Source organism: Lissotriton helveticus, chromosome 12 (assembly GCF_964261635.1).
Source record: "Lissotriton helveticus chromosome 12, aLisHel1.1, whole genome shotgun sequence".
In the NCBI taxonomy this organism is placed as follows: Eukaryota; Metazoa; Chordata; class Amphibia; order Caudata; family Salamandridae; genus Lissotriton; species Lissotriton helveticus.
This window is the reverse complement of record NC_136073.1, coordinates 18,423,886-18,440,776: the sequence shown is the minus strand read 5'-3', so window position 1 is coordinate 18,440,776 and position 16,891 is coordinate 18,423,886. Positions and strand designations below refer to the sequence as shown.

Genomic DNA, 16,891 nt, shown 5'->3' with positions numbered 1-16,891 from the left:
ACTTCCCCACTACCCTGACACAGCCCTTCCTGAGATAGAGTAATGTTTATCATAATACTGTGCTCCCTGCTGTAACACCGTGCTCCCTGCTGTAACATCTTGCTGCCTACCCTGACAGAGCCCTTCCTGTGCTAGATTAATCTGTATCATAATGCTGTGCTCCCTGTTGCAACACTGTGCTCTCTATTGTAACACTTTCCACTACCCTGACACAGCCCTTCCTGAGATAGAGTAATGTGTATCATAATGCTGTGCTCCCTGCTGTAACACTGTACTCCCTGCTGTAGCACCTTGCTGCCTACCCTGACACAGCCCTTCCTGAGATAGATTAATCTGTATCATAATGCTGTGCTTCCCATTGTAACACTTTACCCCGTTGTAACACTGTGCTCCTGTATGTAACACTGTTCAGCCCATTGTAATACAATGTGCTGTGTCTTGGCTCAATCCTCCCTCTAATACAGTAACCTCTAGCAAAATGTAGTGCTCCCATGTTGTATCACTGTGCTCTCCATTGTAATACTCTACCTGCAGTGTGACACTGTAATCCCCTGCTGTAACACTGTGCCCTCCATTGGAACACTTTACTCCATTCTAGCACTGTGCTCCACTTGTAACATTGTTCATATATTCTAGTATTGTGCTCAGAGGTTTAACACTGTACTTCCTGCACTGACACAACCCTCCTTGAAATGGAGCAACCTCTATCATAATGCTGTACATTGCCGTGTAACACTGTGCTCCCTGTTGTAGCCCTGTTCTCCCTGCCCTGGCATGGCCCTCCTTGTAGAGTAACCTTTACCATCATTCTGTTCTCACGCTTGTAACACCAAGCTCCCCGTTCTAATAATGTACTCCCTGTTGTAACATGGTGTCCCTAGTAAAACACTGTGCTCCCTATCATGATTGGGTACTCCCTGCACTGTAATAAAATAGCCTCTTTCGTAAAGCTGTGCTCCCTGCTTTAACATGGAGGTCTCCATTGTAACGCTCTACCCCTATTGTAACACCCTGCTCCCACTTGTAACACTGTCCCACCTACATCATACTCCGCTCTCTGCTTTCACACAGTGCCCCTGGCCTCTGGCTCGGCCCCACCTTGTGATACCACAAGGAGGTTGTAAGAGTATAGATAGTAGGCATATAATCTGCCACCAATTGATATGTGCCTCTCCCCCCTGCTCCTTCTTCCCAGACGCCTCTAGGAACGGAGTGCAAAGACTGCCTGGTCACCCGGTCCGAGCGGGGGTACGCCTTCCTGGGGGTGGAGCGGCGCTTCGGCAGCTTGAAGAACCTCCTGGAATACTACGAGGGCTGCAGCCTGCAGGCCAGCGGGGTGCTCGTCCAGCTGCGGCGGCGCTGCCCGCCTAGACCCAGAGGTACCCTGGAGGCTTGTATTAATACCAGTGGGCAAGGACCAGGGGCTGGCATAAGAGCTCTGGGGGCCTCATGTAGAGTCTGGTGGGTGGTCTGCCATCCCCCAGACACCATCAGGAACATGGTGGTCAGGACCGCTCTTAGAAGCGTGGGAGGGTCGCCAGGGTGGTTGACTGGGTACTATACCACACTTGAGGCAGGGCGCTCTCTCCCCTAAGCTCTATATCTGAAAGAAACAGGTTAGTATTAGTTTCCTTACCTTAGAATACCCCCAGGCGTAAGACTGGATTCGGAAACTTTTGCGTAGCAATACCTTTGCACGTCGGTAGGCCTCGTCTTGCGGCTCCGCGTCCGTCGTCGGCGTCGTTGGTGCTGGGATGACGTCGCCGGAGTACTTAGACGCCGCCCTCGTGCGCTGATGTCAGTTCCTATTTTTTCCACGCCAGCAAGCGCCGATCCGGGAACAGTGGTACCCTTTAGTCATTTTTTGACTAAACTTTTTGATCTCTTTTTTTGAAGTCGAACGACTCCGACGGTGCCGGTAGGGATGCCCGGGTTTAAACCCTGCGTCGACTGCAACCGACTGATGTCGGTTACCGACCCCCATCGCCGGTGTCTTCATTGCCTGGGGCCCGACCACGATGACAAGTCGTGCCCCGACTGCCAGGCCTTGACGTCGAAGGCTAGGCGGGAGCGGTCCCGCAAGCGCCGCGAGCTCCGGCAGTCGGCCCCGCGCCGTTCGAAGTTCCGGTCCGGAAGGAGGTCGAGGGACCGGTCGCGGGGCCAGAGTCATCACGGCTCGGAGGATCGACACCACTCCTCGAGATCCAAGTCCTCAGGTAAGAGGCACAAGAAGTCGAAGAGGCGGCATCGCTCTTCCGACTCCCCCCGACGCTCGCACGAGGAGGCCGGGGGTTCGGGTGACACCGCCCCCCACGGCTCCATCGGAGCCGCAGGCATCGCGACCTGCTCCATACCCGCTGGTCCCTGGGCAGAATGCGACGCCGGAGGAGATTGCCGCCTTCCTCTCAGCCATGAGGTTGCTCACTCCTCTGTCGGGTTCCGCGGCGCCTTCGGGCCCCGCGGCCCCGACTGGGAGCCCAAGCGGGTCGGGTGCTTCGGCCCCGGCGCCATCGGTTGCTTAGGCCCCGGCGCAGTCCGCGACTTCGGTCCCGACGCCGCAGGACTCCGCTGGATCCGGGCCCGGATCCGGGGCGTCGCTGTTCGACCTTATGACCTCGCCGGCGCCGGCTGCTAGGGTGTTGCCCCCACGCCAACCACGGTCGACGCCGTCCCCAGTTCCCCCCTCGGTCCGGTTCTGGCGCCGGAGTGGCGTCGCTCGACGCCGCATTCGACGCCGATGGGAGATTTTTACTTCTATGATCCGGCCCCATCTTTTGACCTTGAATACCAGGAGATGGGTGGCGAGGCGGATTGGGAGGGGTCTGAGGACCCTCTGGCACGTGAGTGCCAGCCTTATGAGGACTGGGCAGGTGAGCTAGGGGACGCCAATGGTCTGGACACCTCGCCAGACACTGGCTTTGTCTCCCCTCCTACCGTGGCTACGGAGGAGGGGACAGCCTATAGTGTGGTGTTGACGCAGCCGGCCAAGGCCTTATCCCTTGAGCTCCCCGTCGCGGCCGTGAGGACTAACCTCCTCACTGAGGTCCTTAAACCGCAAGAAAGCTCTTCGGAGCCTCTGTTGCTGTTTAATGAGGCCTTGTCTGACGTTCTTCTGGGCACCCGGTCCAGGCCCGCTACAGGTCCTCCTATAGATAGGAACGTGGCCAGACGCCACCGCCCGGTTCCGGGCGACCCTTGCTTCCTGTCCACCACCCCACCCCCGAGAACCTGGTCATCCAGGCCTCCAACTCCCAGACTGCATTCCCGACAGCTCCCCCCGATTGGGAATCCAAGAGGTACGAGCAATATGGCAAAAGGATGTTCTCTTCCCTGAGTTTGGGATTGCGGTCAGTTAACACCGCATGCCTCTTGGGCCGTTATACCCACTCTCTGTGGGACACGGTCGCGGACAAGCTGCCACAATGTCCGGAGGAGGCCCGGACTAAACTCGCCCAAGCCCTTGCGGAGGGTCGAGATGCGGCACGGTTCTCCATCAGATGTGGACTGGACACCACGGACTCGCTAGGTAGAGCGATGGCAACGACGGTGGCGATTCGTCGCCGCGCGTGGCTGAGGTCCGCCAACTTTTCGGCTGATGTCCAAAACACCCTTATGGACATGCCGTTTGATGGGCGTCGCCTCTTTGGCGACAAGGCAGACAGTGCGCTTGAGCGCTTTAAGGACTCCAGGGCTACGGCCAAGTCCTTGGGCCTGTCGGGCCAGCGCCAGCAATCTGCTGCCTTTCGCCCCTTTCGTGGCCAAGGAAGGGGATGCCCCCACACGTCCTGCCAGCCACGGGCCGCAGACTAACATGCAGTGCGGTGGCAGGCGTGGTAACCGCCGTGGCGGTGCCCGGGGACAATGGCGCGGCCAGTCCACATCCACCCCCGCAGCATTCGCCTCAAAGCCCTCCTAGTCTGAGCTTTCAGGCCCACGAGACGCCAGTGGGGGGCAGGGTTCGCCATTACCTCCTCCACTGGTGCGACATCACATCGGACAGGTGGGTGCTGCAAATCGTCCGAAGGGGCTACTCCCTCCCCTTCGAGGCGACCCCTCCAGCCATGCCACCGCAGTACCACCGCATGTCGGGGGATCACTTGAATCTTCTGCGAGAGGAAGTTGCGGCCCTCTTGGCCAAGGGGGCCATCGAGCGCGTTCCTGGGCCAGAAGTAGAGTGTGGTTGTTACTCCCACTACTTTCTGGTTCCCAAGAAGGGCAAAGGGGGCCTACGCCCTATCTTGGACCTGCGGAATGTCAACGGCTTCCTCCGGAAGGAGAGGTTCAAGATGCTGACACTGGCTCAGGTCTTAGCTGCCCTGGACCCAGGAGACTGGATGGTAGCGTTTGACTTGCAGGACGCTTATTTACACATCCCCGTCCTGCCGGCCCACCGGCGTTACCTGCGATTCACGGTAGGCGACGAGCACTTTCAGTTTACCGTGCTCCCCTTCGGCCTTACCAGCGCCCCACGGGTGTTCACGAAAGTGATGGCTGTGGTCGCAGCTCATCTGCGCAGGTTAGGGGTGTAGGAAGGTGGATACCTGACTATGGTTACCCCCAACTTTTTGCCTTGTGTTTAGCTGGTTTTCGACTTAGTTGGCCTGGGATCCTGCTAATCCGGGCCCCAGGCTATCTGCTCTCACTGTAAAATGGACTCCATGTACTCTAGGTACATCTCTAATTGGATACTGGGTCACCCTTGTGAGTCCCTGTATAGTGTACCCTAGGTACCCAGGGCATAGGTGCACCCAAGGCCTACCAGGGGCTGCAGCATGTATTATGCCACCCCTGGCTGGCCACTCAAATAGACACAACTGGCTGATCACTCAGCTGGGGCAAGGTCGTGTAATCACCCCTTGCTTAGGTATAGTATTGCTATACCTACTTATTTAGCAGCAGGGGACAGTCCTCCACCCGAACCTGTCCATTCTCCACTTACATGCGTGGAGATTGAGCGGCGGCAGTTGAGACCATTTGACTTGCCTCCTGAAGTCTGTAATGTCATTCTGGCAGCCAGGCATCCCTCCACAAAATTGGTATACACCTGCAGGTGGAATAAGTTTGTGGCATGGTGCACAGCAAAGGCTGTGGATCCCCTTTCTGCCCCTCTTTCAGAGGTTCTCCTCTTTCTTCTTTCTCTTGCCCAGCAGGGCTCTGCTCTGGGCACTCTGAAAGACTACCTCTCGGCCATTTCCGCCTTCTTAAGGCTACCTGATCAGCCCTCTTTGTTCAAGTCCCCCATTGTAAATAGGTTTTTGAAGGGCATCACTCATATGTTTCCTCCAGTTCCTTTTGTGATGCCTCAGTGGGACTTGAACCTTGTTCTCACTTTTCTGATGTGCGCTCCCTTTGAGCCACTTCATAACTGTCCTCTTCGTCTTCTTACTCTGAAGACTGCTTTCCTGGTTGCCATCACCTCTGACAGGAGAGTGAGTGAGCTCCAGGCTCTTTCCTCTAAGCCTCCTTTCCTTTCAGTCCATCCGGACAAAGTTGTGTTGCAGACGCGACCCTCTTTCCTGCCTAAGGTAGTCACAGCCTTCCACATCGGGCAGTCCATCACTTTGCCCACCTTCTTTCCGCCTTCGCATCCCTCTAAAGAGGAAGAGAGGCTCCACCGTCTGGACCCAAAACGTGCGCTCTCATTCTATCTGGATCGCACACGCCAGTTCCGGGTGGATGACCAACTCTTTGTTGGTTACGTGGGCGCTAAGAAGGGACGGGCGGTGCACAAACGAGCCATTTCTCGATGGGTCGTCTTGTGCATCAAGGCTTGTTACTCTTTGGCTCGAAAGGAGCTTCCTGTGGGGCTTCGTGCCGATTTCACACGGGCCACGGAGGCTACTACTGCCCTGGGCCGGGGAGTCCCCTTGCAGGACATCTGTCAGGCAGCTACGTGGGCCTCGCTGCACACGTTTGCTAGGCAATACTGCCTGGACAGCCAAGTCAGGAGAGATGGCTTTTTCGGCTGTTCCGTTCGCCAGGACTTTCTGGTGTGATCATTGGTTCGCAGACCCACCACCGGGGTTGGTATTGCTGGGGTATCTATTCAAAGGTAAGGAATCTAATACTAACCTGTTTCTTTCAGATGCACAAGTTACTTACCTTCGGTAACGATATATCTATAAGAAACAGTAGTTAGTATTAGATTCCTTACCGCCCCACCCATCCTCCCCGTTCTGCGAACCGATATCTAGGGTTATGGTCATCCCCTTTCAGGGCCCTAGTTTTTTATGGCACCAGTGTTGGTTTTTATCATGGCTCTGCGTTTTCTGGCTCGGAAAATCTGTGTATAAGAACTGACGTCAGCGCACGAGGGCGGTGTCTAAGTACTCCGGCGACGTCATCCCGACGCCAACAACGGATGCGGAGCCGCAGACGACGCCTACCGACACGCAAGGGTATTGCTACGCAGAAGTTTCCGGATCCAGTCTGACGCCTGGGGGTATTCTAAGGTAAGGAATCTAATACTAACTACTGTTTCCTACAGATATATCGTTACCGAAGGTAAGTAACTTGTGCGTTAAGCCTAAGACTGTCTTCTCCAGATCTGGCTCCTTGTGGCACAGGGAGGCTCAGCCCATCGCTTATGCAGCTGGATCAATTGACGGAGAGAGCGTGTCACCACAAGGCCTGACTGGGCTCACGGATGCAGAGCCTTTCACTTTCCAGGCCCTTCAACCTCCTGAGAGGAACTCCGGTCAGGGGTAGTAAGTGGTATATAGATACAATTCAATCTCCAGGCCTGGAAGAGCTTGTGAGATGACACAGGAATAGTGTGCACAGTTGGGAAAATGTTACTTCACAAACTTCGCAAAGTTTCTTTAAAAAAATGAACATAGAATTATCTTGAAATATTTTAATGACTTTAATTTTTCACAGGAATTTTCACACACAGGGAGGCAAATTCAGCAGGCTCACAAAATATGCAGTTTGCCAACTTTATAAAACGTTGACAACACTCAACATTCCCAGTAGTGATGCCCAGAAATCCCCCATCTTTACGTTGAGTCAATGCTCTGTCAGTACCATCAGTTATTTACTGTACTTTCTTTAATTCTTTTGTTTTCCCATGAAGAAAAGTCCAACCTGGTGATTGTTCGTGGAAGCTGCCCTCAGATGTTGTCTTCGCCTGGTGTGCAGCGGCGAACCCTCAACCAGATGTCCTTCCAAAACATCCAGCTCAACGACATCACATGGGTAGGTGAACAACAAACTGGTTGTACTGGGGTGGGGTCAAAGACGGGGGATAAGATGGAGAATAAAAGAAGGGAGTCCTTGAGTTGTCCACTACGGTTACTAGGATGTTTGTTCAAAAATCACCAGAGAGATTCACAATTTGACACTTTTGCAGCTTTTTCTTTGTAGTCCAATGTCCATTAGCTTGTCCGATGCTTTGTAATCTGTTGTATATTTCAAATTGCTGCACCATTAGTGTAATCTAGATACAATTCAAAGATAATTAACCGTTTTTTATTACTTCCAAAACAAATTAATCCAAAACATTATTTGTGAGACTATTCCTTGCGATGGTTCACCATCTGAACATTTTCCGGGTCACGCCACCATTCTTTTTATGTCAAGCCTAGGCATGTTGTATCCACTCTGTGGACTTACAGCCCGTCCATCGCTTTTGATTTATTACTTTGCGTGTCCTTCACAAAGGCTTTCTTCTTTGTGGTCAGTGTTTGTTAAATGTCCCTACTTTTTTGTGTGTCGACCTCTCCCATGGAGCATGGCCCTACTTATAGTCTTGACCTTTTGTGCATGTAGGTTTGTGTAAATGCACTATTTTTAGGTCTCGTGACCTATCAATGCGCATGCGCATTGAGCGGAGCGAGAGATAAAGGGGCTTAAACAGAGCTTACCGAGATCGGGCGATTCCATGCAGTGCCCGTGTATAGCTCGCTCAATGCGCATGCGCATTGCCATAAAAAGGGCGTGCACAGACACCAGCCTCCCTCCCACAGGCATTCCCCAGCGTGCGCTGTGCACCCGGCCGCCCCTGTGCCGCTGGGAGTGAACTAACTGTTCTTACCTGAGCCTGGGGGACCCCTGAGTCTATGCCCAGAACCTTAACTTCACCAACCAAGTACTCACCTGGAAACCCGTAATTTACTTACCTGCCATTGGATAACATTGACTCATTTTGACTCGAACATTTTCTAAGTGTGAAGTTTTGAAACCTGAAAATATTCACATAAAATCAGCCAAAGTCCGAATTCCGAAGTACTCACCTGTGGTCAGGGGAGAAGGCAGTGCTGTACCTTTCAGCCCAGTACTGTACCGCAAAAGTAATCCCTAGCGGGTTTACTAGTAATCTGTATTTTCTCCATAGGAACCCATTGTCTGCTTTTCTATGAAATTTCTTCTGTCTACTTTTGAAAACTTGAAATATTTTTTTAAAATCACACGAAATACTGAAACGCAAATACCTACCTGTTCTTAGTTAAGACCCCAGTGCTTGCCCAGGAAGACCAGTGCTGGGCTACAAAAGTAACGCGATCGTACTTTACCTGCAACCTGAATTTTCTCCCATTGAATAACATTGTCAGATTTCCTTTGAAAAGTTTCTAAGTGTGAACTTTTAAAACAGCTTTATATTCATGAAAATTCACTACAGTAACTAAAACATTTTTGCTAACCTGATTTCAGCTTAGACCCCAGGACTGAATCTCAGATCTAGTCCTGGGACTACTAAAGTAATCCATATAGTAATCAACTGTACTTACATGTGGAAAACCCATTGAGCTCAATGCTATAGCGTGTTTTAGGATTGTGTTGCTTACTGACAGTATTAATTGTGTGCACGAACCTTATTACTCCTTTGCAGAGTGATTACATGAGAGAACTCATAACAAGAAAAATATATTTTTATAACTGTTGATTCTAAAGATAAAACAACTATATCTGTGGATATAAAAACAATTGGCCTGGAGTTCAGTCCTTGAGTGTGTGAAACCTTTTGCTGACTGAGTGTGTACAACAAATGCTTTACACTGTCCTCTGGTGCTGCCTTACTGCTCGACCAAGCTACCACTTTGGAGAGTAGGGTCAGTTCTGACTTTAACCTCTGTTATACCTCTGGGGCTGGTGGACTCTATTCGGATGTATGACATTACAACGCATGCTTTTACATCGCATGCTTTTACAACGCATTTTTTACAACGCATACCATTACAACGCATAGTGCTTTTAGGCGCTGGATAGTGAATTGTTTAATTTACTATTCCAACTCCAGTCCCTGTGGATAGTAGGGAAGGTGTTGGATAGTACATTAAACACATTCCCTATCCTAGAGCGCCACCCAGCGCAATGCGTTGTAATGGTTTGCGTTGTAAAAGTTGCGTCGTAAAGGCACTGCGTGGTAAAAGTTGCGTTGTAAAGGTTGTTTACCCTCTATTCATGCTGTACTTCATTCTAGTCCAGTATATATAGAGCCACTTTCTCACACAGTAGATATGGGGATTAATGCTATTTTTCCAATTTCATGGCATATAAAAAAAATCCTAGTGCATAGTCCTTGAGTCAGCGCTCTTTCTTGCTTGTGCTCTCCTCCGATCTCTATCAGCGCTCTCTCTAAGTTCCTACGTTTTCACCTCTTTTCACCCGCCCCTCTGCTGTAATCCTATTTTTTTATTTACTGCTAAACCAAAAGAATGCTTTTGCGCTACTTTACCAGTCCATTTCAGATCGCGAACAGCAAAAGGGCACCTACTTCATACTAATGCATGCACGCAAATGATGCCTTTTTAAAAATGATTATTTGGTTTGCTGTACAGAGTGGACTCAAGGCACTGGCAGAGGCTAGAGGTCACACATCACAAGCGCTGGGTCTCACCTGCTCCACTATCTGCTGCAGTTCGGTGCCCCTATACCCGAGACCTATTGCTTGTTTTATTTCACAAATGCTAGAAGACAGTTTGGACATCACATGTTGATTAAAATCTTTTCTTTTTTATTCTATCTTTGAAATGTGCATTGTTGGGATGTATATCGTTACTACGCATGCATTTACAACGCATGCCTTTACGACGCAACTTTTACAACGCAAGTCGTTACAACGACTTGCGTTGGGGGGCGCTGGATAGTGAATAGTTTAATTTACTATTCCAACTCCAGTCCCCGTGGATAGTAGGGAAGGAGTTGGATAGTAAATTAAACTATTCCCTATCCTGGAGCGCCCCCCAGCGCAAGTCGTTGTAACGACTTGCGTTGTAAAAGTTGCGTCGTAAAGGCACAGCGTTGTATAAGTTGCGTAGTAAACGCTGTTCCCCACATTGTTGAGTCTTTGCTGGATCTCGGCCCTGCACAGAATTTCTCTTGAATTCTTTAAAAGTCCATTTATGACTCATGCTGCCTGTCAAATGATGAGTAGTGCCCACCTGATGCCCGGACTATCCCCTCCTCTGATGCTGAAGGTGTTTGCAGGTGCGCCCTGAGCTCATCGCCCAGGCCTGTGATTGACAGCTGGCCGGTGCCCTGCACAGCCGCCCTGATAATCCTTCTCTGCTCATATCTCTGACAGGGAGAGAGCCTGGGCCAGGGCTCCTTCACCAAGATCTTCAGAGGAGTCAAACGGGACGTTGTCGACGCCGATGAAGTCCACAGGACGGACGTCCTTCTCAAAGTGCTGGACAGCGCTCACAAGAGCTTCAGTGAGGTACGAGTGTGTGTGTGTGGTGATGAAGGAACTTTGGGGCATGTGTATGAGCCCCTCTGCATTGCTCTCGCACCACGCAACGTAGTGCAAGAGCGAACAAATGAGATTTATGAAGCCATACAAGGCTACTTTACGTGGGCCTGCATGGCTAATACAGCACAAATCGCTGCCTCGTATTACTGTGCGCCAGGAAGGCATTTCCATGGGTGTTGCATCGATGTTTATTGGATAAATACAGCACTTTCGTGCCCTTTCCTTCTGACGCAGGACTTGCTGCGCTGCCCGGCGCCGCAAAAGTCATAAATGTGCCCCTTCGTGTCCTCCTGTCGCGCCACGCTCTGCAGTATTGCATGTGGGATGCGGGTGTTTAGGGCTGCATGTCTGTGAGGTTGCCTCTCAGCGCTCTGAGGTCGCAGGGTCTAACACGATCAGCCTTTCACCTGTGGAGGGAGTTATTCGCCGGGGCTGTCTGTAATCTTTGCATACGTTGTTTTAAGTTTTCTTGTGGTCAGGCAGCAAACTCAAGTGTGAGGGCTGTAAATTCTAGGAGGAGACGAACCCTACTGCACACTGAGACCAGGGCCGCACGGGGAGCAGTCCCTACAACTCAGACACACTTTGGGGCATATTAACAAGGAACAGGGAAAATTAACGCTAAGGGCGCTTAGCGTTAATATTTTTAACGCCCGTTATCGCTGGATAATATCGCCTGGTATGCGCGTTATCAACAACGCTATCCGCCTAGGCGATAAAAAATCCAGCGATAGCGGCATTTTGGAAGGATATCGCTGGTAATGCAGCGATAAAACTACAAGGATAGGGATATCCTTGTTGATAGCCCATGGTGGATTTAGCCATGTAATCCACCTCCCATTGGATTACATGGCTTAGTCTGAAAATTAGCAGACGTAAAAAAATCAGCGTTAACCGTGGTTAGCGCTGCTTTTTTTGTCTCTAACAGGGTTACAGTGAAACTTGATAATAGGAGAAATGTCGCTTAACGACATTTCTCCTATTATTTTTCTCTGGAACGCCCACTTTGCATCTCGAGATGCAAAGGGAAGCGTAGTGAAAAAGGGTGCTAACATGAGATTTTGCATGTTAGCACCCTGTTGTTGATAGGGAGATATTTTTATCTCCACTTCTTTGGCTTTAAAAGCCAAGAAAGCGGAGATAAAATTATCTCCCTATTACCTAGCTGTCGCTAACACCAGTTAGCGACAGCTAGTAGTAGATAGCGACCATCTTGGGCCCCACTTTGCATGTCAGTGAAATTTATCACTAATGACATGCAAAGTGGGCGTGCCAAGATGTTAGCGACTGGAAACAGTCGCTAGCATCGCTATCTCCTATTAAAAACTTATGGAGATATTCGCGCTAAGCGCGATTATCTCCAAAAGCTAACGGCTGCCCAGAGCAGTTCTTAGCCATGTTATCCAATGGTAGGTGGATAACATGGCTAAGAGCATTAGCTCGGTAATGCATGAATATCACTGACTTTTCAGCGATATTCATGCATTTCAGCCGATTTTTATCGCTTAGGAGATAAACCTTGATAATAGCAAGGTTCCTAAGCGATAAAAATCGCCGCAGCTCGGGATAAAAATATTGCCGCTGAGCCAACATAGCGAAAATTATCGCTAGTTGTTGGTAATATGCCCCTCAGTTTTATAGCATCAGCGTTCCTGCTGTGCTGGATAGGGTCACTATGATACATCTTTGCTGTTTTTTAGGTCTCGCCTGTCGATGCGCATGCGCATCGAGCTTGCGAGCCTATTGCGGCTTAAACAAGCTTTAACTAAGAAGCAAGGAATCGTGGCGATTCCTTGCAGTGCCCGTGACTTTTAAGCTCAATGCGCATGTGCATTGAGCTTAAAAGCGCGTGCACAACCGCCCGCATTCCTCCGACACCTTTGAAGTGAAGCTTAGCTTCACTTCAAAGGCCCGGCTCCTTCACACCCACATGCCGCTCTCGCTCTCCCCGCTCCGCCCCCTCCCCTTCCCGCCGTGTCGCATTTCTCCTCCCCCCTCCCCTCTCTTCCCTCCGGCTTGTTTGTTTATTTGACCCGCTCCGCCCCCTCCCCTTCCCGCCGTGTCGCATTTCTCCTCCCCCCTCCCCTCTCTTCCCTCCGTTTTGTTAAAGTCCGTCGCTATGCTACTTGCCCTATCCAAATGGCTCTGAAGTGCCAGACAGCGGAACAACTTGAATTAGTCACTGACAAAGTCGATAGGTCGCTACCATGTTCCTTCAAAGAAGTTTTTGCGTGCTTTGCATGTACGTGTGATTCACAAGAGAAATAGGGGCTCGACGGTGCCTAGTTTGCACAAGTCTGCCTCCCGCTGTGGGTCGGCCCGATGAGAAGAGCTGCGCTGATTGGCAAAGTGTCCCCTCTACATTGTTAGTTGAGCCGGAGCTGTTGCGACTCAAGGTAGGAATCTGTGTGCAGCGAACTCTTATGTTTTACTACTTCGGACTGCTGATGCTTATTCTTGGGAATGTCGCACGGCGCATGCAATCTCCATAAGGTTTGGTGCTTTGAAAACTGGTGCCGAATTCCACTTTCATTCTCAGTTGCACTAAAATAGCCTTGCAGATGATGGTCACTTTTCATCTCAAACGTTTTAATGTCCTTCTATGGTTATACATATGTCTGAAAGCTCTGTTGAACTGCCAGTGCCCTTTTGCTTTTATTCTATAATTGCAATGCTTTTTAATTAACACGCCAATAAAGATGTGACACATGAAATTGTTTATGAAAAACAGCCACAGAGCACACGCTAAAAGCTGAGGCAGGCTAGGTTCAAAGTGTTTCCCCAGCAGGGCTTTAAGTGAGATGAAAACACAGGGGTGGTGGTCTCACAGAGGGCCATGGCCAAAGTAATTAAGTGCGTTGCTTAAACACACCTAAGCTAAAAATCTGTGCTTAGCATAGTGTTCCGCCCGACATGTATTATGCAGCAATTATGGCTTGTTTTTTTTACTTGCCATTGTTTTTTAATGCGGTATTAGATCTCTCAGATTTGGGTTAGGTTGCTTCTTTTACGAGGCACGCGTCCTGCATCCAGTGGTGGTGGCTTCTCTGTTGCACTTCTTGGATGACATCACTGTCTGGCGCCGCTCACTTATTTCCTGGAAATAGAAACGTACTTTCTGCGGAGAGGCAGGACGTGCCCCTGTAAACGGCGATCCAGCATTTCTATCAGATGTGCAACGTAAAACCTGACCAAGGCGAATGGAGGCTCTTTTGGGGGAAATTAGGGCAGAAAGATTTCATTTTTCCAGACTTTTATTTTTCAAGTTCGCCTGACTTCACATTCCTGGATTGCAGTCGCCGAAACAAAGCGGCCAGCTCTTCTTCCCTGAAGCGAATCCTTCTGGCGCTCAACACTGCCGCTGACGTGCTTTCAAAGGGGCGTTTAAGAATGACCCGACAGGGAGCTTGCTCGGATCGTTCCTTTGTTCCCCAATACGGAAGATGGGATGCAGCGACCCTCAACCCCTCACTCACCCTCAACCCCTCACCCTCAACCCCTCATCCTCAACCCCTCATCCTCAACCCCTCACCCTCACCCTCACTCACCCTCACCCTCACTCACCCTCACTCACCCTCAACCCCTCACCCTCACTCACCCTCACCCTCACTCACCCTCAACACCTCACCCTCACTCACCCTCAACCCCTCACCCTCAACCCCTCACTCACCCTCAACCCCTCACCCTCACTCACCCTCAACCCCTCACCCTCACTCACCCTCAACCCCTCACCCTCACTCACCCTCAACCCCTCACCCTCAACCCCTCACCCTCACTCACCCTCGACCCCTCCCCCTCGACCCCTCCCCCTCAACCCCTCACCCTCCCTCACTCACCCTCACTCACCCTCACCCCCTCACCCTCACTCACCCTCACTCACCCTCACCCTCACTCACCCTCACCCTCACTCACCCTCACCCTCACTCACCCTCAACCCCTCACCCTCACTCACCCTCACTCACCCTCAACCCCTCACCCTCACTCACCCTCACCCACCCTCAACCCCTCACCCTCACTCACCCTCAACCCCTCACCCTCACTCACCCTCACCCTCACTCACCCTCACTCACCCTCAACCCCTCACCCTCACTCACCCTCACTCACCCTCAACCCCTCACCCACCCTCACCCTCACTCACCCTCACCCACCCTCACCCTCACCCACCCTCACCCTCACTCACCCTCAACCCCTCACCCTCACTCACCCTCAACCCCTCACCCTCACTCACCCTCAACCCCTCACCCTCACTCACCCTCGACCCCTCCCCCTCGACCCCTCCCCCTCAACCCCTCACCCTCCCTCACTCACCCTCACTCACCCTCACTCACCCTCACCCCCTCACCCCCTCACCCTCACTCACCCTCACTCACCCTCACTCACCCTCACCCTCACTCACCCTCACCCTCACTCACCCTCAACCCCTCACCCTCACTCACCCTCACTCACCCTCAACCCCTCACCCTCACTCACCCTCAACCCCTCACCCTCACTCACCCTCAACCCCTCACCCTCACTCACCCTCACCCTCACTCACCCTCACCCTCACTCACCCTCAACTCCTCACCCTCACTAACACTGAAACCCTCAATCACCCTCACTCTTACTCTCACTCACACTCTACACCTCAGCCTCACCCTCACTCACTCACCCTCAACACCTCACCCTCACCCCCTCAACCCCTCACCCCCTCACCCTCACTCGCCCTCACCCTCTCACCCTCAACCCCTCACCCCCTCACCCTCAACTCCTCACCCTCAACACCTCACCCTCACTCACTCTCAACCCCTCAACCTCACTCACTCACCCTCAACACCTCACCCTCACTCACTCACACTCACTCACCCTCAACCCCTCACCCTCAACACCTCACCCTCAACACCTCACCCTCAACACCTCACGCTCAACACCTCACGCTCAACACCTCACCCTCAACCCCTCACCCTCAACCCCTCACCCTCACTCACTCTCACTCACCCTCACTCACCCTCACTCACCCTCACTCACCCTCACTCACCCTCACTCACCCTCAACCCCTCACTCACCCTCAACCCCTCACTCACCCTCACCCTCACTCACCCTCAACACCTCACCCTCACACAGTGCAATAGGTCTCAGAGGATTTTTAGTTAAAGCTTTTACAATTGTTTATGGCTTTTTTGATTTGTAATTCTTTAGCATTGGCTACAAGAAATAAAAATGCTAAAGATTTACAACAAAAAACCCATAAACAATTCTAAAAGCACTAACTCTAATGCTGCGAGACCTATTGCATTTCCAATGCTTGTTTTAGAATGGGGCCTGGCTGTTAGTTCTATATTAGAAAGTAACACTATAACACCCTGTTTATCTCACCACATAAAAATGGTGTTCTTCAGAAATAACTGTACTGCAAATTTAGAGAAAGGATAAACAAAGATAGATTTAATAATATGACACTTTACATTAACATTACTTTGCCAATGAACGTTGAATTATAAGCATAGAATCAAACCCTGGAAACCATAACAACACATTATGATTTTTTTAAATTTTTCAATCTAGTTACAATGTTATTACTCACAAACCCCTAACAAAAAACAACTCATAGCTGTAAAACAAAAGTCCCAACCTTAAAAAGAACTTAAAAAGCATTTGCAGGTGGGGAAAGTGATGATTTATTTTTCTCTGGAACGCCCACTTTGCATCTCATTAGAGATGCAAAGGGAAGCGTAGTGAAAAGGGTGCTAACATGCGATTTTGCATGTTAGCACCCTGTTGCTGATAGGGCGATATTTTAATCTCTGCTTCTTTGGCTTTTAAAGCCAAAAAGCGGAGATAAAGCCCTTGATAATATGCTCCTTCGGGGCATATTACCAATCAATAGCGATAATTATCGCTATTGCTTGGTTAGAGACAAAAATATATCGCCGACCTGCAGCGATTTTTATCGCAGATAAACCTTGGTATTACCAAGGTTTATCGCAAATGCGATAAAAAACGGCCGCAATGCATGAATATCGCTGAAAAGTCAGCGATATTCATGCATTACCGAGCTAATGCTCTTAGCCATGTTATCCACCTCCCATTGGATAACATGGCTAAGAACGGCTCAGGGCAGGCGTTAGCTTTTGGAGATATTCGCGCTTAGCGCGAATATCTCCATAAGTTGGTAATAGGAGATAGCGATGTTAGCGACTGTTTCCAGTGGCTAACATCTTG

General features: G+C 50.6%; 1 protein-coding gene across 1 annotated transcript in view; it reads left to right on the top strand.

Annotated features, from left to right (window-relative positions):
• JAK3 (Janus kinase 3) overlaps positions 1–16,891 on the top strand; it is a 279,679-nt gene that overhangs the window by 98,321 nt on the left and 164,467 nt on the right. The window contains exons 10-12 of the mRNA XM_078669301.1: positions 1,196–1,379; positions 7,076–7,197; positions 10,526–10,660. Coding sequence (XP_078525427.1) covers positions 1,196–1,379; positions 7,076–7,197; positions 10,526–10,660 — 441 coding nt within the window. The remainder of the gene's footprint in view (positions 1–1,195; positions 1,380–7,075; positions 7,198–10,525; positions 10,661–16,891) is intronic.